General features: G+C 39.0%; 1 protein-coding gene across 2 annotated transcripts; it reads left to right on the forward strand.

The window, feature by feature from the left end:
* Positions 1 to 19,200: 19,200 nt before the first annotated feature.
* Positions 19,201 to 21,246, forward strand: LOC145052555 (tubby-like F-box protein 6). 2 transcript variants are annotated; one of them, XM_079000379.1, is made up of 5 exons: positions 19,201 to 19,339; positions 19,682 to 19,997; positions 20,093 to 20,180; positions 20,332 to 20,464; positions 20,617 to 21,246. In XM_079000379.1, exons 2-5 carry the CDS (start codon positions 19,722 to 19,724, stop codon positions 21,161 to 21,163), a joined length of 1,044 nt encoding a protein of 347 aa, XP_078856505.1. In that variant the 5' UTR covers positions 19,201 to 19,339; positions 19,682 to 19,721; the 3' UTR covers positions 21,164 to 21,246. The 2 variants fall into 2 exon arrangements, with proteins under 2 accessions (XP_078856505.1, XP_078856504.1); XM_079000378.1 differs by lacking the exon at positions 19,201 to 19,339 and having other exon boundaries at positions 19,392 to 19,997.
* Positions 21,247 to 22,319: the final 1,073 nt, after the last annotated feature.

Below are 22,319 nucleotides of genomic sequence, written 5' to 3' on the forward strand. Positions count from 1 at the left end.
AACAATAAACTTCCCTCTAGCATGCTCATGCACTCTACCCTCACTACATAGAGGAAGGCCATGCATATCGACAGGCCAGCTGACCCCACATAACTCATCCTATCACTAACTACCACCCAACCTTCAATTGGTGCCAGATAACTATTGCATGAGTACTATCACATACTACTTGACTTAAACAATCTTAAGCTAAATGATTCAATCCCACCATAATTGGACTCAAACAAAAGCTGCGCAGCAGGACCAATTCCCTTACCCCCAAGACCATTTAACCCATGCAGTGTGCGACTTAGCACATTCATTCAATAGCTAGTTCACACACGAAAGAGTCATACAACAATCCATAGGGTACTATACAGAAGATAAGGCATCAAATATTAGACAATTCTATCATACGATTCCTAAGGATCCTTATCCTGACACTAGCATGTTGTTGTAATCATAACATAACATAATCTCAAATAACTTGTGTGGTAATTTGGGGTCACTTACTGGCTCCGGTTGATCGTACACCTTGCATCCTCCTCTATTATTTTTGAAAACTATTTTTAGAATTATTTTAAAAATCTTTTCCTTAGTTGGAGACTAGATTCACACGAGTGTTCCTCTAATTTACTAAAACCAAAGCTCTGATACCAAATTGTAACATTCATAAAATTTCAACAAAATTTAAATTTTTGCAAACCAACCAAAATCATAATTGTTTACATTGTAGTTTTCAAATCATGTTCATCATTGGAGTTATTCCCAAAAATCATAAACAACATAACATGAGGAGGTGCACGATCAAGAATTTTCCTTCCCACGATCATCTGATGTACCTGAAACATAACCCAAAAACTGTAAGCCCAACGCTTAGTGAGTTTCCCCAAAATACCACCACAACACATAATCATGGATATCAACAGCAACAACATGCTTACAGAACCTTCATCATGTCTGAACCGCCACACCGAGACTTCAACCTATCTGGACTGTTCTTCGGGCCTTCGACCTGACTGGTCCGCCTCACAGGCCTTCTGTCTATTCGGGCCGCCCTAGATCTGTTGGCCTTCTATACACAACAGGACCGCCTCAACCCAACCAGCCTCACATATCCACATAGAACATAATCAAACATAGTTAGCATATACAGACAGTCACACAAGTCTAACAGATCACTATAGTATAGCACATCCTTTCTACCAGGATGTTAATCTAACAGATCACTACAACATAGCAAACATACAATGACCAGGTTAACAATCCAAAGGGCCGACCTTGGTGCCATCGATCCGAGAGTATAGTGAGGACAACTCGCCTCATGTTGACGAACCATACATAAAACCTCTGACTGTTGGCCCACTAAAATGTTGAACTATCACAACAAATAAACATCCAAATAATAGTTGGATTACCATCCTTGACTAATAACCCAAACTTAGCGTAAATGGACACTTTATCCTATCCATAATTGGGTGAAGACCTAGGCCTAATTCTTGATCCAAAAAGTCCAAAGCTATATAAGGCCCATCATTACCCCAAATTTCCAAATTAGGCCTAACTCCTTATTAGGCCTTATCCTAAGGTCCAAATCCTCACTTGGCCCAAAACACTTATACTCAGGTAGACCAATAAGGACCCAAGCATTCAAGCCCACAAGTTGGCCAAAAAATCGAAGCCCAAAGTCTGAAATCCAACAGAAGGTGTATATGGGGCATACTCCTTCGGTACACAGAGCGTACTCTGAACCTCACATTGACCCATATCGGGGTAGTAGACCAAGTACGTGGGGTGTACTCCGCTTTACCCTCGCAGATCCAAAAGTCCCATTTTGTGCTTAATGGTGTAATAGCCCAATTTAAGAAAAAAACATTTTTAAATAATGAATTCATTTCAATAAATTATAAAATTCCGATCACAGTTGTTTTCAAAATCCATAACATCAGATAAATTATTCATAAAATAAGAGTGTCCCCAAACAAAACACCAGAGAGTGCATGTTGTGCCATCATGCTGGGCTCTTGTCCTTAGATCCTAAAGTACCTGAAACAACCAACAAACTGTAAGCTAACACTTAGTGAGTTCCCCAGAGCATACCCTACATAATCCACATAATCATATAATACATATCAATCACATAAGCCATGCATATAAACATATAAGGATGTCGTGGGCTCCTCCCAAGGTTATACTCCAAGATATCGTGGGCTCCCCCCAAGGTCTTACATATATGTGCCATGGGCTCCCCCATAGTCTTTACCTGAAAAGCCATGGACTCCCCCACGTGGTCTGACATCCAAGTTGTTGGATACGGTGTCTAAGTCTATAACTATTTCTGGTATGTACTTGACCTGACCCGACATGGTCCATTTGGGTTGCATGGCACCATGCAAATGGATAGACTAAATGAGAGAAATAACACTTGTGGATTATTAATATATTATAAGTTCTAATATATTAATAATATTATTTAATTACTTTGATCAAGAATTAATTTAGAATTAATTAAGTGATCAAAAGATAACTAATTAAATATATGGGTTGATTATGTAAATCATCCATAACATGTATAGTGGGCTAAGAGACTCCATGGATTATCAAGTTGGGTTCCACCCATAGGATGCTCCATGGGAGTTACAAACCCATGGGTCATGGAAATGAAGAGTCATGATACATTAGGGTTTACATGGTGTAACCCTAGATGTGTCAACACTATATAAAGAACATATTCTCCACCAAAATCGGCTACACATAAGAAACAAGAGGGCCAAGCCGATTTTAGAAGTGTGTATTCTCTCTAAAGTCATTCCAAAAGCATTTGGTGTGGTGTGAAGCATTTGAGGCATCACACTTGGGGTGCTAGGCTCACAAGGTTTCAAGGATCATAAGCAACAATAAGGTAAGTTATTCTATCTTTCATTCAAGTTAAAAATTGTTCCCCATGTATGCTAGATAGGAATATAACCTTGGAATTCAGCTTTGCATGATAATTACACAAACATAGATCCAAGGTTATTAGGGTTGCATGTACACTTAGGAAGTGTTGGAATGCTCAAAACCCATCAGTGGTATCAGAGCCTAGGCTTGTTTGTTGATTTTTTGTGCAAACTGTTGAAAAAAATCGTTTTTCTGTTTTCTGCTCGAATGAACTCACTGAGTCCATGGGGGGACTCAACGAGTCCACGAACAAATGCAAGCTACTCGTCGAGTCTGTTCTTGCACTCGACGAGTAGAGGCTGCAGTTTTCAGAAATTCGACTTTTGTTGCTGGAAATGGACTAGGAACATTACCCTAAACTGTTTTGGTACTTGAAAACTTGTTTTAGATGGTGTAATGTTTATGCTAATCCATTTGCAATGGCAATTATCAAAATTACAAAGTTTTAAGTGTAATTTTTGATTCTTGAAAGTGTTCATATTCATGTTCTTGAACTTATGAAGATTAGATGATCATAGGAATTGCTTGTAACCTTCATGGTAGTTTAATTCATGATCATAATGTGTTTTAATGGAGTCCATAACTTGTCCTCAAGTTATGGAAAATCAAAATTCACAATTTCATTAAAACCATTAAAAGAACACATGAGTTATAAAAATGAAGAGTCTTCATTTTGTTACTCAATTAACTCATAAGTTATAAGAAATGAAAAGTTTTGAAAGTTTACAAAACTTGCCCTCAAGTTTTGGAACAAGTAAAGTCTTGATTAAAACTTTAGTTCCAACCCTTAGAATTTTAAAAGTTAAAATTCAACCCTTATACATCATAATATTATAAGTTAATAATATATATATATATATATATATATATATATATATATATAAGAGCAAGTCGTCTTACCGCTAGTACGTCTCATTCACAAAGCTGGTCTATAAGGGGGGTATAAGGTTGTTGCCTATAAAATGGCAACTTAATGGGTGTCCACTCTCACCCACTGCTTCCTTGATCGATGGAGGGTCGTTAGCCGAACGGGTAAGACAAGGACTTATAAATTCTCACTAAAAGTATGATGAATATTATAAAGTAACTAAATGCTTTTATTAAATTCCCAATCTTAGTTACTTTAGGAAAAGTGTAAATAAGGTGCTAATCCATGAAATTACACTTTACACTTTGTTTAAGTCGTTGGTGGAGCGTGTGTGGTTAACCGGAACACTAACTTGGACTTAACAAGGTAGGTAAAGGGTGACTTAAGGTTTACCATAGCATCGGTGGAGCGTGTGTGGTTTACCGGCACATCGATTGAGTGATAAGCTTTAAGGGTACCAAGTGATTTGCATGGTTACTTCACACCTCGTTTTGTGATCCTCGGTATCCCAGTCACAAAACTTGGAGGGCACACTCAAGATTGAAACATGACTTTGAAAAGTTAATTGAATCTCAAAAGAATCTAGGAATTTCTCAGAACCAATCAAAAACTTAATATTTAATATTTCGTTTTTCATGGGGAAATTGGTGAATCGTCATTCACCTACCTTTCAAATATGTTATACATTGGATTACGGCATACCTCTTCTAAGTTATAATATATTGTGATTGGATCTTAGCCCTAATATTACATTTGGGTGTTTTATTAAGGACTCTATTAATATCTAAACTAATTTTGTCCTCTTCTTTCAGATGTCTTCAAACAATGTTGCTTCTGGCTCTAATCCTAATGGCTGCTTTACCCTTATGAACTTGTGTGGGAAAGTCACTTTTGATGGATCCAACTTCAATGAATGGATCAGAAACATCATGATGATTACCCGCTCCGAGGACAAAGAATATTTGCTTGACGAGGAGCTTAAGGAGATTGATGAGACCACTGCAACTCCCCAGGAGATCACTGACTTACGGGCACATGAAAGGGATGCTACAAAAGTGGCATGCATCATGTTGGCCACCATGATAGCGGAACTCCAAAAGTCCTATGAGGACTTCTACCCTTTTGAAATGCACCAAGATCTGATGGAAAGATACCATCAAAGTGCAAGACAAGAGAGGTATGAAATCATCTGCTCCATGATAACAACCATAATGAAGGACGGGGAATACGTCACGAGCCACATGCAGAAAATGCAAAGGTACGTTGATCAGTTGCCGAAGCTTAATGTGAACTTCCCCGAGGAGCTTGCAATAGATATCATTTTTCACTCCTTACCATCGTGTTATGATCAATTCCGCATGACATATCACATGAATAAGGAAGAGTTCACACTCAGCAAACTTCAGGGACTTCTCAAGACCGTGAAAATAGGTCTTAAGGGGAACACTCCTACTCCAAATTCTGCCCCAGTTTTGGCAATCGGGAAAAGTCGAGGGAAGAAGAGAAAGAGCTCTTCGAAGGGTACCAAGGCTAGGACCCTTGATGGCTCTTCTTCAAGTGGAACCAAGAAAGGTTTCGTCACTCCTTCTTCTGACCCAAAAGAGGTTGAATGCTTCTATTGCCATGAAAAATCACATTGGAAGCGGAACTGCCTAAAATACCAGCAAGATGTGAAGGATGGGAAAGTTAAACCCAACCATGTAGGTATTTACACTATCTTATCTAATAACTCACCCCATTCTAACTCTTGGGTCCTTGATACCGGTTGTGGTATTCATATCTGTTCTGATGTGCAGGGACTAATCAGAAGTGAGAATGTGGAGCAAGGAAGAATAAACTTAATCATGGGGAATAGGAAAGCTTTACATGTCACCAAGATTGGAGTTTATACTTTATCGCTAAGTAGTGGGTTTAGTTTAGATTTGAATAAGTGTTGTTATTCGCCAGAAATGGCAAGAAATATTATTTCCTTTCATGCATTGTATAAACAAGGTTTCACCTTTTCATTTGATAATGAAGTTGGTTCGATTAATGCTTTCTTTAATAATGTTCTTTATTTTATAGCATTACCTTGTGATGGCGTGTATGAAATAGTATCTGTGGTTGATAACTTAGGAAATAATATATTGTGTGTTGATTCTGTTAATAATAACTTGGATAAAGCATCATTATGACATTGTCGTCTTGGACATATAAGCAAGAAACGCATATGCCAACTCCAAAAGGATGGAATCTTGGAGTCATTTGACCTAAAGTTAGATGATAGTTGCGAATCATGCTTACTTGGAAAAATGACAAAGTCACCCTTCACAGGTTCGTGTGAGAAGGGTGAAGGTTTGTTGGATCTTGTACACACGGAAGTGTGTGGGCCCTTCAAACATGCCACAAGGGATGCTAATCGTTATTATTTGACTTTTACTGATGATTAAAGTAGATATGGATATGTCTACTTAATCAAGCATAAGTTAGAGACTTTCGAAAGGTTTAAGGAATTTAAACAGGAAGTCGAGAATCAATTGGGCAGGAACATTAAGATGCTTCGATCCGATCGAGGTGGTGAGTATCTTAGTTCAGAGTTCCTTGACTATCTTAAGGAATGTGGGATTGTCTCACAATTGACACCTCCCAGGACACGGCAGTTGAATGGTGTGGCTGAGAGGCGTAATCGAACCTTGTTGGATATGGTTCGTTCCATGATGAGTCGAGCTTCGCTACCAATCTCATTTTGGGGGTATGCCTTAGAGACTGCCGCCCATATCCTTAATCTAGTCCCTACAAAGAAAGTTGCCAAAACTCCTCATGAGATGTGGACTGGTAAAGTACCCAAACTAGATTACGTCAAGATTTGGGGTTGCGAGGCTTTCGTGAGACGCGAGACTCATGATAAACTCGAACCTCGAAGCGAGAGGTGTATTTTCATCGGCTACCCACATCAATCCTTTGGTTACCTCTTCCACAGACCTAGTGAAAATGTGGTCTTTGTAGCTAGGAGGGCGTTCTTGAGAGAGAGAGAGAGAGAGAGAGAGAGAGAGAGAGAGTTCATAAGCCAAGGAAACAGTGGGAGGCAAGTTGACCTTGAAGAAATTCAAGAGTCAAGCGGTGAAGGAACTTCAAACCCTAGCACTCAACTTGAGGAGGAAACTCCTGTTGAGCCAATTGGCAAGTCTGTACCTCTGAGGCGTTCCACAAGGGTTAGGAATGCACCTGAGCATTACTATGGATTCCATATTACTGCGGAAGGTGATACACTTATCTGTGATGAGACACTGATAGGTCTGGATGAACCTAACAGTTACGCGGAAGCCATGGCAGGCCCTGAGTCAGCCAAGTGGAAAGAGGCAATGGACAGCGAGATACATTCCATTTTTGACAATCAAGTTTGGAACTTGGTTGAGAATGTAACAGGTCGTAAGACTGTAGGGTGCAAATGGATCTTCAAGAAGAAGATCGACATGGATGGTAAGGTACATAGTTATAAGGCACGACTGGTCGCAAAGGGTTTCTCACAAACTCCGGGAGTTGATTATGATGAGACCTTTTCTCCAGTGGCCAAGATTAAGTCTATTATGGTTTTGTTAGCCATAGTTGCATTTCATGACTATGAAATATGGCAAATGGATGTCAAAACTACTTTCCTTAATGGAATGTTGGCTGAGGATGTTGACATGAGTCAGCCAGAGGGTTTTGTCAATACAGAGTACCCAAATAGAGTGTGTAAGCTTGAGAAATCCATTTATGGGTTAAAGCAAGCACATCGCAGATGGAATCTTTGCTTTGATGAGAAAGTCAAGGAATTTGGCTTTTCTGGGAGTGAAGATGAATCTTGTGTATATGTCAAGGCTAGTGGGAGTATAGTTAGCTTTTTGGTATTGTATGTGGATGACATACTACTCATAGGAAATGACATCCTAACTCTGCAGGAAGTTAAGTCCTGGCTTGGGAAGTGTTTCTCTATGAAGGACCTAGGAGAAGCTGCTTATATTCTAGGGATAAGGATCTTGAGAGACCGGAGTAAAAGACTAATTGGACTTAGTCAAAGTACCTACCTGGATATGGTGCTGAAGAGATTCAGCATGCAGGACTCCAAGAAAGGAGAGTTACCCATCCAGAGTAACGCCAGATTGAGTAAGACACAAAGCCCTAGTACTGAGGCTGAGATAGCAGGAATGAGTCGAATACCTTATGCTTCGGCTGTAGGACCGATCATGTATGCTATGACGTGTAATCGACCTGATGTAGCCTTTTCCTTGAGCATGGTTAGCAGGTATCAGGGGAACCCTGACAAGGCACACTGGATTGCGGTAAAGAATATCCTCAAGTACCTACAGAGGACTAAGGACTGGGTCCTTACCCTCGGTGGGAGTGATGGCTTGAGAGTTGTAGGGTATAGTGATGATAGCTTTAAGACTGATAGGGATAATTTCTGCTCTCAGTCAGGCTGGGTCTTTACCCTAAACGGAGGAGCAATTTCTTGGAAGAGTTCCAAGCAAGAGACATTGTTTGATTCAACTTGCGAATCAGAGTATATTGCAGCTAGCGAGGCAACAAAGGAGGCGATATGGCTGAAGAACTTCATTGGAGACCTTGGAGTTGTACCAGCTATTAAGGAGCCAATGGAAATTTTCTGTGATAGTGAAAGTGCAGTTGCCTTAGCCAAGGAACCAAGGGATCACGGGAGATCCAGACACATTGACAGAAAATACCATTTCATCAGACATCGAATAGAAGAAGGACTCCTCGTGGAAAAGTGGGTATCATTGGATGAGAATCCAGCAGATCCCCTTATGAAGGGACTGACTCGGGTTAAGCATCTCCAGCATGCTCGGAGCATAGGGCTGAAGGATGATATTAGATTTAGTAGTTAGATAACCTTGAAATTTGTAAAGTGTAATTGACATTAGATGATGAATAAAAGGTGTTTTATTTATGAGTAAAGTGTTGCTATCTCTTGTCGATCGTTTACTATATTTCTTTTGCATATTTTGACTTCCAGAATAATTATGTTTGGTATATCATATTATTCAAACCTCCACCGTCGGTCATATGTCGGAAGTAGGTATGAATCAAGACTGTCATGATTGGTTGTAGAGGTCTAAGGTGTTGGACATGGCTACAACAATCATGAGTGCTCATAAGTTCTGAGCATTGGACTCAACCCACGCTCACTGGAATCACTTCATGGAATTTATCTCGATTGATCGTGAGACGGTAATATCATATAAGTCTTCAAACCTAGAGATATGATTTGTTACGTACGAGTTGGTTATGCATTGATTGTACGTAAACGCATTGGTAACTCAATGTTATAAAACGTGCTTTTGTGTATAATTCAATGAGTGGTAGAACAAACATATGAGTCGAAGTTTATCTGTTCCTTCTTGGATATGATTTTGTTTTGACCTATGTACCGGGCCCGGTCAGAACTAAGTTGATGTGTTCAGTTAAGTTCTTTGTCAAACAAATCAGAAATCGGGAAACAAACTGCTGGACAATAAGTAAGACATTGTTCCATGTATTTATCAGGCTGATATCTAGAACAGAGGATTATATGATCACTTATCTTAAATGACGTATCATCATCTTCTCAGTTTCGAGAGACCTTGAAAGAGCTACGATTGTCGTTCGGTTCCTGAAGTATTACAGTTATAGTTATTAGACTTATCCAAGTGGGAGACTGTTGGATAAGGTGTGTAACTCCATAACTATTTCTGGTATGTACTTGACCGGACCCGGCATGGTCCATTTGGGTTGCATGGCACCATGCAATTGGATAGACTAAATGAGAGAAATAACACTTGTGGATTATTAATATATTATAAGTTCTAATATATTAATAATATTATTTAATTACTTTGATCAATAATTAATTTAGAATTAATTAAGTGATCAAAAGATAACTAATTAAATATATGGGTTGATTATGTAAATCATCCATAACTTGTATAGTGGGCTAAGAGACTCCATGGATTATCAAGTTGGGTTCCACCCATAGGATGCTCCATGGGAGTTACAAACCCATGGGTCATGGAAATGAAGAGTCATGACACATTAGGGTTTACATGGTGTAACCCTAGATGTGTCAACACTATATAAAGAACATATTCTCCACCAAAATCGGCTACACATAAGAAACAAGAGGGCTAGGCCGATTTTAGAAGTGTGAATTCTCTCTAAAGTCATTCCAAAAGCATTTGGTGTTGTGTGAAGCATTTGAGGCATCACACTTGGGGTGCTAGGCTCACAAGGTTTCAAGGATCATAAGCAACAACAAGGTAAGTTATTCTATCTTTCATTCAAGTTAAAAATTGTTCCCCATGTATGCTAGATAGGAATATAACCTTGGAATTCAGCTTTGCATGATAATTAGAAAAACATAGATCCAAGGTTATTAGGGTTGCATGTACACTTAGGAATTGTTAGCATGCTCAAAACCCATCACAAGTGTCATGGACCCCCCCCCCCTTGGTCTTTCATGCAAATATCACATAAACAACTAGCATACCACATAGCATATAACCAACTAGTATACCACATATCACCACATCAACTAGTGTACCACATTTCACAAAAAGGGCCTGGCCTTGGTGCCTTCGACCCATTGATATGGTGAGGAGACTCACCTTAGTCTATTGAACACGAAAGTTGCTCACCTAACAGTTCGAAACCACTCATGCTGAACAATAATGTCATTAACCCAAAAATTAGGATTAAATACAATCTAATTAAAAAGCCCAATTACCTAAGCCCAAGTCCTTCCATAATGGCCCAAGAGTCTTTCCTTTGCTAATGGGCTCAAAGTCCATGTCCAAAGCTATTAATGGGCCTCATGGACCAATAAGGACCAACCAAAACAACTATGGCCTCAAAACACCAAAATCAGCCCAAAACTCAAAAAGGAGTCCAAACCCAACCTTAAATAAGTCCCAATGGCCTGCGGGCCTAAAACAAGCCCAAAACCCATCTGAGTGCGTACGCCTTGCGTACCACTCCATTATGCTCAGCGTACTAATTCTTTAAGCAGTATGCTCTGCGTACATGCTGCTACGTGCATCGTACAGTTCAGACATGCACAAATAACCATTAAGCTCTTAATGCTTGGGTAATTTACGCCAAGCTTTAGATTTGAGTCCATTAAGACATTCTAAGGCATAAAGTTGGCAACTTTATGCCCTTGCATGCTCCATATGTTCCCAACAACCCCTTATAACCCATTAAGACCTTTCCAAGGGTCTTAACTCATGCATGAGGTCAAAACACTCATCAAAACTGCATTTCTATGGTATGAATGAACTAAGGGACATCATATCTACTCTTCTTAAGCTCTGGAGCTACTCAAACTCCCAAGAGATGATCCATGAACACAAATGGGACAATATAGCAAACCCTAGCTCAATCTAATGAATAAGATGGCAAGATGAAGACTTTATACCTCCAGAAGCTCCTTGAGGTGAACTAGATGCAGGATCTTGAAGCCCAATGCCACCCCAAGCTTGCTTACTAACTTCTTCTTCTTGAATAAGCTCCAAAATGGCCACCAACACACTTTTATGCTCCAAAATCACACTCTCAAAGGAAATTGAGGTAAAGGGACGAAATGAGACTCTAGAGGTTGGTTAGGGTTTGGTCTAAGAGGCTCAAGGATGTTTAAATAAGTATCAAATCTGAGAATTAGGGTTTTGCTCTTCTGTCGCGTACGCGGCCACCCTCTGCGATCATTCATCCTTAGTACTCTAAGCATACTCCTAGAGTACGCCCCACGTACTAAGGGACCATTATGCTACATTTTTTCATTTCAAGGTTTCAAATGGTAATTACCTGATTTGGAGTGTTACAACTCTCCCCCACTTGGACTAGAATTCATCCTCGAAGTTCTGCAGACGCAAACAGATCTGGGTAATGCTCCCACATCTCATCCTCCGGCTCCCATGTCCATTCGGAACCTTTTTGGTGCTACCATAGTAACTTCACTAGCTTCACCTCCTTGTTACGAAGAACCTTAGTCTTCCTATCCAAAACCGCAATGGGTTTTTCAACATAGTTTAGGCTCTCATCAACCTGAATGTTGTACAAAGAGATAACTGTAGCCTCGTCAATGACACACTTCCGAAGCTGGGACACATGGAATGTGTTATGAATCTGACTCAGCTCATCCGGGAGATCCATTCGATAAGCAACCCTGCCGAATCTGGCAGAAATCCTGAACGGACCAATAAATCGGGGCCCCAACTTACCCCTTTTTTGAAACCTAATGACACGCTTCCATGGTGACACTTTAAGCAAAACGAAATCTCCCACCTGAAACTCAAGATCTGATCGAAGCCGAGCAGCATAACTTTTCTGATGGCTCTATGCGACCCACAGTCTGTCACGCACCTGTTGAATCAACTCGGTAGTCTTGAGCACCACCTCGGTGCTTCCCATGACTCGATGCCCTACCTCGCCCCAGCATACGGGTGTCCTGCACCTCTGACCATACAACATCTCAAACGGGGTTTGGTCAATACTAGCATGATAACTATTGTTATATGAAAAATCTGCTAGTGGGAGGTATGTATCCCAACTCCCTCCGAAGTCCAATACACAAGATCGAATCATATCCTCGAGCGTCCGCTCACTTTAACCATCGGTCTGAGGGTGGTAAGCGGTGTTGAAATGTAACTGGGTGCCTAATTCTTCATGAAACCTCCTCCAAAACCTGGAGGTGAATCGGACATCGCGGTCGAGACCACGGATACCGGAACTCTGAGCCTGCCCACCACCTCTCGCACATAGATATTTGCTAATTTCTCAGCAGAGATACTCTCAGAGATCGGAATAAAATGGGCATTCTTCATCAATCTATCCACAATGACCCAAATGGAATCCACACCCCTCGTCGTCCTCGATAACTTCATGATGAAGTCCATGGTGATCTCTTTCCATTTCCACATGGGAATGGGTAGCGGGTGGACCTTTCCATGAGGCCTCTGATGTTTGGCCTTGACCTTCCTGCAAGTCAAGCACCGCTCCATGAACCATGTGACCTCCCGCTTCATGTAGGGCCACCAGTAACTCAACTTAAAATCTTTGTACATTTTCGTAGCCCCCAGATGTACAGAGAACTTGGACTTGTGTGCCTGCTCCAAGATCTTTTGTTTCACTCCCCCAGATACCGGTACCCACTTCCGTCCACACTGTGCAAAAGACCTCGACCATCCCGAACAAACAAGGGAATCTGACCTCGAATACATTCTATCTTCCATTTCTCTTTCTTCAAACCCTCCACTTGAGCCTCCTTAGTCATATCTAACAAGGGGTAAATCACTGTCATCCTCAAACAAACATCTCTAATCGGAGCACTCGCCGCTTTACTGCTCAAGGCATTGGCTACCACATTGGCCTTCCCGGGGTGGTACAAAATCTCACAATCATAGTCTTTCAATACATCCAACCACCTTCTCAGCCGCATATTCAGGTTCTGTTGATCCATCTAATATTTTAAACTTTTGTGGTTAATATAGATGGTGCACTGAACTCTGTACAAATAATGCCTCCAGATTTTGAGGGCAAACACAACTACCCCCAATTCCAGGTCGTGAGTAGGGTAGTTCGCCTCGTGAGGCTTTAGCTGCCTCGAGGCATATGCGATCACATGCCCCCTTTGCATCAAAACAACCCTAACCCTGTGATAAATGCATCACAATACACCACCAAATCATCCAACCCCTCGGGTAGTGCTAAAATCGGGGATCACATAACCTCTGTCTCAAGGTCTTGAAAGCCAACTGTTGATCCGGGTCCCACCAAAAAGTCACATTCTTCTTAGTCAAGTGAGTCAAAGGTACGACGATCTTGGAGAAATCTCATATAAATCTCCGGTAATACCCTGCTAGGCCCAAGAAGCTACGGATCTCAGATGCATTCTTTGGTATTTCTCATTGCATTACTGCCTCAATACTGGCTGGATCAACCAAAATACCCTCTTGGTTGATGATGTGCCCCAAAAACTTCACCTCCCGCAACCAGAAACCACACTTTGAGAACTTGGCATAAAGCTTTTCCGTCGTCAGTGTCTCCAACACATCCCTCAAATGTTGCTCGTGCTGCTCCTTGGTCTTAGAATAAACCAAGATATCATCGATAAAAACGATGCATATACCGATCCAACATCGGTCTACACACCCTGTTCATGAGATCCATGAACGTTGTTGGGGCATTGGTGAGCCCGAATGGCATTACCACAAACTCATAGTGACCGTACCGAGTCCTAAAAGCTGTTTTCGGTATATCCTCATCCCTAATCCTCATCTGATGGTACCCCGACTGAAGATCAACCTTGGAAAACCAATATGCACCCTAAAGCTGATCGAACAAGTTATCGATCCTTGAAAGTGGATAACGGTTTTTCACCGTTAGCTTGTTCAGCTCCCGATAATCGATGCACATCTTGTGACTTGTCCTTTAAATGGTAATTACCTGATTTGGAGTGCTACAAATAGCTTAAGCACTTAAGCCCAAACTTCGGATCCATGGCCCAAATGCACCCTAAAGTCATAAAGTCTCCAACTTTATGACTCTACACGTCCAAAAGTTCTTAATACAAGGTCTTAATTCATTAAGCCCCTTCTACCATATGCATGGGACACTTCTACCCATTGGGACCTCATTTTTATGATTAAGGACCCCTCCAAGGGTCTGAAAGGACGACTCAAAACATCCAGAACATGCCATGCTCAAGATGGAGCATTTTGGACCAAAAAGAAGCATAAAAAGAACTCAACAAGAGGTCTATCAATGAAACCATAAAGGTAGAACTTTATACCTTTGGATGATGGAGAAGGAAACCAAACTCCCAGATCCAAACCTTGCTTCAAGCTTCCAAGCTTCTTGATGCACTTCCTTTGTCTCTAAATCACCAAGAATACACTTTAAGGCCTACACTTCTCACTCAAGAGGCTAGGGTTTTGCAAGAACAACTTAGGGACTTAGGGGTTGAAAGGATAAGGGCAAAGGGTCCATAAAGATTTTTAAATACTCCTTAAACCCTAAAAATTAGGGTATCACCCGGACATTAGTATGCCCAGCGTACATATGTGTACGCCCAACGTACTAGGGCATGTCCTAGTACGCTTAGCGTACTCACATGTACGCCCAACGTACTACTCTGACATCTGGGTATTTATTGGAGATTTCAATACAGTATGAATACCTGAAGACAGATTCAACTCGAAATTTTGTAAAACATCAACAAAAGATTTTAGTGATTTTATCACAGATGTCTGACTACAAGAATTCCAAATGGGTGGTCGTAAATTTACTTACCTTAGAGAAGATGGTTTCAAACTCAACAAAATAGATAGATTCCTCGTATTCTTCAAATTTGTCCCCCTTAAGCTGATGTCCTCAGTTATTTCTCTCCCCATAGAACACTTTGATAATTCTCCTTTGATTCTTAAACCCCTCAATGCTGACTTTGGTCCTCATCCCTTCAGATTCTTTAACTTATGGTTATCCAGGGATAACTTTGACGATGTGTTTCACAATGCTTGGGTTTTCTTCAAAGGTTTTGGAGTGCCTGACTGATACCTGCTAGCGAAACTGAAATATGTAAAAAAAATTATAAGTGAATGGATTGCAGCTGAACGATTAAAAGAAAACGGTAATATGGCTCAGTTAAAGAATAAGTTGGATAATATGGAAAAAGTTATTGAATCTAGGGAGCTCTCTTCCATTGAAAGATCCTCCTAGAGAGAAGATAAACCAAAGATTCTAGACTTGGAAAGAATTGCCAAGTTGGATCTGATTCAGAAAGCCAAAGTCAATTGGATCCAAGACAGGGACGAAAATTCTTGATTTTTTTCATGGTACGCTACAAAACAAGAATAGGAAGACCAGGATCCATGGTCTCACAATTAATGGAGTATGGGTTACTAAACCGAAAGAAATCAAGAAGGTGAGAAGATTTTTCCCTGAAAAATTTCATGAATTCTGGCCGGACAGGCCGAAATTCATAAACACTAGATTCAGAAAGTTATTGACTAATCAGAATTGTTTCCTGGAATCTCCCTTCACTATTGAAGAGATCAAATTTGCAGTATGGTGTTGCCTTGGGGGAGAAGGATTCGAGTCCCAATAGACTCACCTTCAAGCTCATAAAATCCAAATGGGATCTGATGAGTGTGGACATTATCAGTTTCATCAAACACTTTGAATGATTCGAGTCCCGATAGATTCACCGGTTGCAACTCTTCTTTTATTACTCTAATACCAAAAGTATCAGACCCACTAAATTTGGTGGATTATTGACCCATAAGCCTATCAGATGTTTGTACAAGATTTTAGCTAAGCTCCTTACTGATCGTTTAAAGCAAGTGGTTAGCTTGGTTGTAGAGGAAGTGCAATTAGCATACGTCGAAGGCATAAAAATTCTCGATGGATCCCTGATTATGAATGAGATTTACTCATGGGCCAAGAAGAGAAAAAAAAAAAGATGTATTTTCTGAAGGTGGATTTTGAAAAGGCCTTCGACTCTATAAACTGACAATACTTGGATTCCAACATGTACTAAATGAATTTTGGGTACAAATGGAGACAATGGATGTTTGGTTGTCTATCCTCCTCAAGAACCTCTGTGTTAGTAAACGAATCACCTATTGATGAATCTTTACAACAAGAGGGGTCCGTCCGGGAGATCTATTCTCACCGTTCCTTTTTATCATTGCAATGGAGGGTCTGAATATTGTTGTCAAGAGTGCCAAAGAAAACTCCCTGGTACATGGGATTAAGCTTCCTTTCAATGGTCCACACTTATCTCACTTATTCTACGCGGATGATGCCATTTTTGCAGGTGAATGATACAGAAAGAGTATTATAAATCTCTCACCAATTCTGAAATGTTTTCATATCTCATCTGGACTAAAGGTCAATTTTCATAAGTCACGGTTATTCGGTATTGGTACCGAATTGAAAAACATGGCTAGAATTATGGGTTGTGTAGAAGATTCCTTTCATATCAAGTACTTAGGTGTACCAGTCGGGGCAAATATGGGACTGAAAAAGCATTGGAAATTAATCATAGAAAAGTTAAGAACTCGTCTATCTGATTGGAAAGCCATATCTCTTTCCTTTGGGGGTCGCATTACTTTAATCAAATTTTTCCTAAACAGCTTGCCTAGTTACTTTATGTCTCTGTGTAAAGTACCAGAAGGAATTACTGATTCTTTGGAAAAAATTAGAAAAAAAATCCTATGGGGTGGTGGTGATTTAAAACGCAAGATACATTGGATCAATTGGTCTAAAATCACAGCCCCTATCTCTGATGGTGGTCTGGGGGTATCAACTCTAAAAGCACAAAACTTGGCACTTTTAATCAAATGGTGGTTGTGTCTGATAAACGAGAAAGGAAGACTTTGGAAGAATGTCATTACAAGTCTACATAATTTGAGTAAGAAATCAGCACACTTCATTGCTAGAAAACCCTCCATTGGGTTGCGGTGCAACATCCAAAGGGCAATTAAATCCATGGGTGATCTAGGTGCTGATTCTTATCAGATATTCAAAATCATTCCTGGATCAGATATTCAGATATTGTTCAGGAAAGACGTGTGGTGCGGTTCGGTCCCGTTTCAAGAAAAATTTCCCCATGTATATAAGATTGAATCGGTCAAAAGCTATAAACTTTCTGATCGTGTATCAGCAAATGGTTTTACATGGTGTTGGAAACAGTCACCTTCCACCTTGTCTGAACTTCACGGATTGCTTCAACTATACAAGGATATTGGTGACCTGAATAACTCGGAGGATTCTTCGTCATACGGTTTTTGATTTGTGCCGACAAAAAATGGCAATTACATGGTAAACTATATGAGGTGTATCATAGACTCGAAACTAATCCTCTTTAAAGGGTTGCGGATCTGCTAGTCAAAATTAATACCATTAAAAGTTAGGTGTTTCGTGTGGAGAGTCATGCATGGAAGAATTCCAATAGCAAACAATCTAATAGAGGGCTACAAATATCAAATCAGATGTGCACTTTATGCAACAAGGATGTCGAGCTGGTGGATCATCTTTTATTGCACTGTGAATTTACCGAGGTTCACTTCTGGATTTTTAAATGGTGTGGTATTACTGTTCGAGGGTTCTCCAGTGTCACTGGATTTCTTATTACAAGCACTATCCGGGACAATTGTCAAAGGAAGAAAGTGATTGGTGATGTTATTCTATTTGGAGTATTATGGTACATATGGTTCGCCAGGAAAGATAAGATCTTCAAGAATATTCGAGTTGTTCCACCGAAGGTCACGGATGATATTATCTCAAACTCATACTCATGGTGTAAGCATAGGAGTCACCTGAATTCTGGTGGTTGGGTTGAGTGGAGTTATTCGTCATTTGCTCAAATTTTTCCTAAGATCTTCAAGAATATTCGAGTTGTTTCTCCTATGTTTTCATTATCTTCCTATCTCTGAAATCGGTTACATAAGATGTCATATTTTACCTCTCAAATCGCTTTATATTCCAATGACAAAGTATATAGTTGTTAGGCCCAACCCTTTTTTTTTACTATTCTCCATAAAACACAACATGGTTTTAAAAACCTGGTGGTAAGATAAAATTCGTTCCATGTGCACCTATAGGTAGAGTTTTTTAGATGAATTGTGACATACATTTTTCTTATATTTCTCTTTATTTTATACTGTTGTTTTCTATTTTCTTGAATAAACCTTGCAACAACTCTTTGAAAAATACTTACAAATCTTCTCTTATATTGTTACATTGATCATTTGTCAAGATTACTAATTGGTTGAACAATTATTAAAGGTAAAACAAAGACAAATGTTGTAATATTGTGAGAAATAGAGAGATCAACATTATCACTTATAGAAGTGCTTCATGAATTTTGGATTGACATTGCACATATTAGTCACCTACCTAAAAGGACTCATATTTTGATGGATCGAAGTCAGGAATGAAATAAGTAGATGTAATATTTCCATCGATCGGAGTAACGTTTCATGGTATAGAATTGGATTGGGATGGTTTCTCTTTTGAATATATTTGTAATTATTTAATACATTACTGTGTAGCTCTTTCTTGATCATATTGTTCTATAATTGTATTAGAACCTTCGCGCAATAAATGAGCAAGCTTTGAAGATCAATGTTACAGAAAAGCTGGTGCTGCTGCCTGCGTCGCCGGCATGGCTTTAATTCCTTGTCGCGGTGGCGTTGATGGCGGATATCAATAAGGTCACGTACCTTCAAGGCTTCAAAGGCCACCAGCTTCTTGAATTAACCAAAACTCGAAAACGAAGCAACTCGAGAAAAACAGGGGGGGATTCATTTCCGTGGATAAATATTTTGACAACTGAAAAAGAGATCTTTATTCCCCATTTTCTCGATCCTTCCCATCAAAAATCATCGAAGCTCGTTCCACATGTGCGGAAATTCGTGCAATTTGTTGCTACAGAGGAGACATCATAACGTGAGAGATTTCATTCCCCTGTTTTTGAACCTTTTTACGAGATGTGATTAACAAATTTTCGGGATCTCTCGCCAAATGCTTAACGTACAGGTAACGTTTATTCTTCATCTACAGTTTCAATTAAGATTCTTTATTGTTGCACTTAATTCCCTTTTCTTTGATTGTATAAAAACCATGTTTAAATATTCGAAAAAGGAAAACGATACTGTTCTTTATCGTCCTTCAATTATTTTGTTTATTTCATCATGTTGTGTAATCATTCAATTCATATGCATGAGGAGTGTGGTGCATGCCCACAGCCCACCATCTGTTTGTTATAATGCCTGAACCAATTTACGCTACAACACTGCTGAATCTTTTTATCATTATGTTACCCAACAAGTAAACTATCGTGTATACTTCCAAATTCATGTTCTTGAATATGTCACTCAGTTGTTTACTCGGAAGCAATACCAACAGAAGAATTCAGATCATGAAAAATGGGAAATCACATATTGTTCCAGAAAACTACGATTCAGTTCCAAGATCTTTACCTTCTTCAATCGGAGATAGCAAATGGGATGATTTCCCCGGCGAGTTGCTTCTTGACATAATCCGGCGAGTGGAAGGTGGTGAAACCTCATGGCCAGGTAGGAGAGATATCGTCGCTTGTGCTTCGGTTTGCAGATTCTGGAGAAACACTGTAAAGCAAATCGTTAGAACACCTGAACAATGCGGATTAATCACATTCCCCATGTCGTTAAAACAGGTACTTTGATCAATCAATCAATCAATCAATCATCTTCAAATCTCAAATCAATTTTGTGTTTCTAACTTCGATATGTTTGAATTACTTCGTTTTAGCCTGGATCGAGAAAGGATCCGATTCAATGCTTTATAAGGCGAGATAGAGCTAATTCGATCTTCCGGTTGTTTCTAGGCCTGAGCCCAGGTAAAAAAAAATGTGTTTTACTTTTTACTTTTTTACTTTTGATTGGTGACTAAAAAGGGAATAAAGTAAAGTAAACTTGGATAATTGATTGTTTTTCCTTTTAAAAATAAAAAAAAAAAAAATTTACAGTTTCTGTAAATTAAAATTACAGCGTTAGCTGGTGATGCAAGTAAGTTACTATTGGCTGCAAAGAAGGTGAGAAAAGCCACAGGGACAGAGTTTTCAATCTCCTTAACTCCCGACGAATTTTCCAAATCTAGCCTTACTTATGTTGGAAAGCTAAGGTTATCTTCTTTCTTTCACCCTATTAATTTCCATTTTTGCCCCCACATACTTTTGTAGTCACATCACATGAGGTTTTTTTTTTTGTGAAACTAGTGTGATTTACTTTTTCATGTTGACTGAGAGACTGACTGTTAATTTAAACCGTTTACAGTTCCAATTTTCTCGGCACTAAATTTGCAATTCACGATGTGGAACCTTTTTACGACTCTTCAACAAATAAACAAATACCGAAATTTGGTTTAAAAAAAGTATCACCAGTGTTTAAGTCCAAAGTAGTCACCATATCTTACGAGCTTAATGTTCTACGCACAAGAGGACCAAGAAGAATGAATTGCACGATGAACTCGATCCCCGATTCCGGTCAAGCCGGAAAGAAACACGAGACACCGGAATCGGTGATTCCGATTCCGGTTGTGGAAAGGAAAGATTCGTTGGTTTTGAGAAACAAGGCGCCGAGGTGGCACGAGCAGTTACAGTGTTGGTGTTTGAATTTTAAAGGGCGGGTTACGGTGGCGTCGGTTAAGAACTTTCAGCTGGCGGTTGATAGTGGCGGAGGTGTGGAAGAAGATGATGTGGTGTTGCAGTTTGGGAAGATTGGGAAAGATATTTTTACAATGGATTATCGGTACCCATTGTCGGCTTTTCAAGCGTTTGCGATTTGTTTAAGTAGTTTTGATACTAAACCCGCATGTGAATGAAAATTGTACTAATTGTTGTGATAATATTATCACCATTTATGTTTTTATTATTGTTTGGGTTTCATGTAAATATATTTGTGTAAGAGTTATCATTGTTTTAAACTAACTTTTCAAAATGTTTTAAAGTCGCACAATAATCAATTTTATGTTTTAAATAATAACCAATTTTATGTTTTAAATAGGTAATTAGTAATTAACTCATGTTTTGTGTATGGATACATAGTTGAATAGGTTATTCCTCTATCAAATTTTATACTTTTGATTTAGATTTTAAATTTTAATATGAATTGGTCTGAATTCAAGATTTAGTTACGACTTCGCCCTAATTTTTATTTTTTTTAATTTATTTTTCTACAACTTTTTATAATGATTTATAAAAAAAATATAAAAAAATCTCAACTTTTTTCCAGCTTTTAAAAAAAAAATCTATTATGATAATTTCTTAAAAAAATTTCCAACTCTTGCATTGACTCACATACATTGGGAAACCAATTTTTCTCGTTGATTGTGCACAATTGGATTTGATGAAATAACATATAGAGTATGATTTAAAATCAGAGGAAAAATTAAACAATTTGGTAAAATTATTTATTTCAAAAAAACTAGTTTGCATATGAGGCAATGTAGAAGTTGGAATTAAAAAGTTAGAAAAAAAATTATAAAAGATCTTTTTTTTAAAAATTGGAAAACAAATAGTTAAGATAAAAATTTTATAGCCACTATAAAGAAGCCTTTAAAAAGTCGTAGAAAATAAATTTGTAAAAGAAACTACATTTGACATGAAAATTTTATCAAAATTTTAAATTGGGACCAAATTTGTAATAAAATTTAAAATTTGGACCAAAAATGTAAAATTTTAAAAATGTGTGACATATTCAAGTTGAGATAACAGGTAGCAATCCAGAAAAAAACCAACATATTATCAAAAGCACACATATTCATGCAACTTGTCTTAGGCTTTGTTTGATAAGTGTTTGACTGAATCGAGTCAGACAATTTTGGCTGACTCGGTCAGCTGAAGGCATTGATAATTCAATTTCGGGTGTCTTTCTGGGAAAGAAATGTCTGAGTGGGTTAGAAGATAAAAACTTGCTGAGTGAGAAAGGCATATGCGGTTTCCAAAATTACCCTTGTGACCTAACGTTCCCATTCTTTC

The sequence above is a fragment of the Lactuca serriola genome, chromosome 5 (assembly GCF_051521515.1).
Source record: "Lactuca serriola cultivar US96UC23 chromosome 5, Lser_US96UC23_V15, whole genome shotgun sequence".
Taxonomy (NCBI): Eukaryota; Viridiplantae; Streptophyta; class Magnoliopsida; order Asterales; family Asteraceae; genus Lactuca; species Lactuca serriola.

Coding starts and splice junctions, on each gene's coding strand:
- LOC145052555 (XM_079000378.1), top strand. CDS start 19,659: ATGTTCTTGAATATGTCACTCAGTTGTTTACTCGGAAGCAATACCAAC. Junction 19,998..20,092: donor TCCCCATGTCGTTAAAACAG/GTACTTTGATCA, acceptor ACTTCGTTTTAG/CCTGGATCGAGAAAGGATCC. Junction 20,465..20,616: donor ACTTATGTTGGAAAGCTAAG/GTTATCTTCTTT, acceptor AACCGTTTACAG/TTCCAATTTTCTCGGCACTA.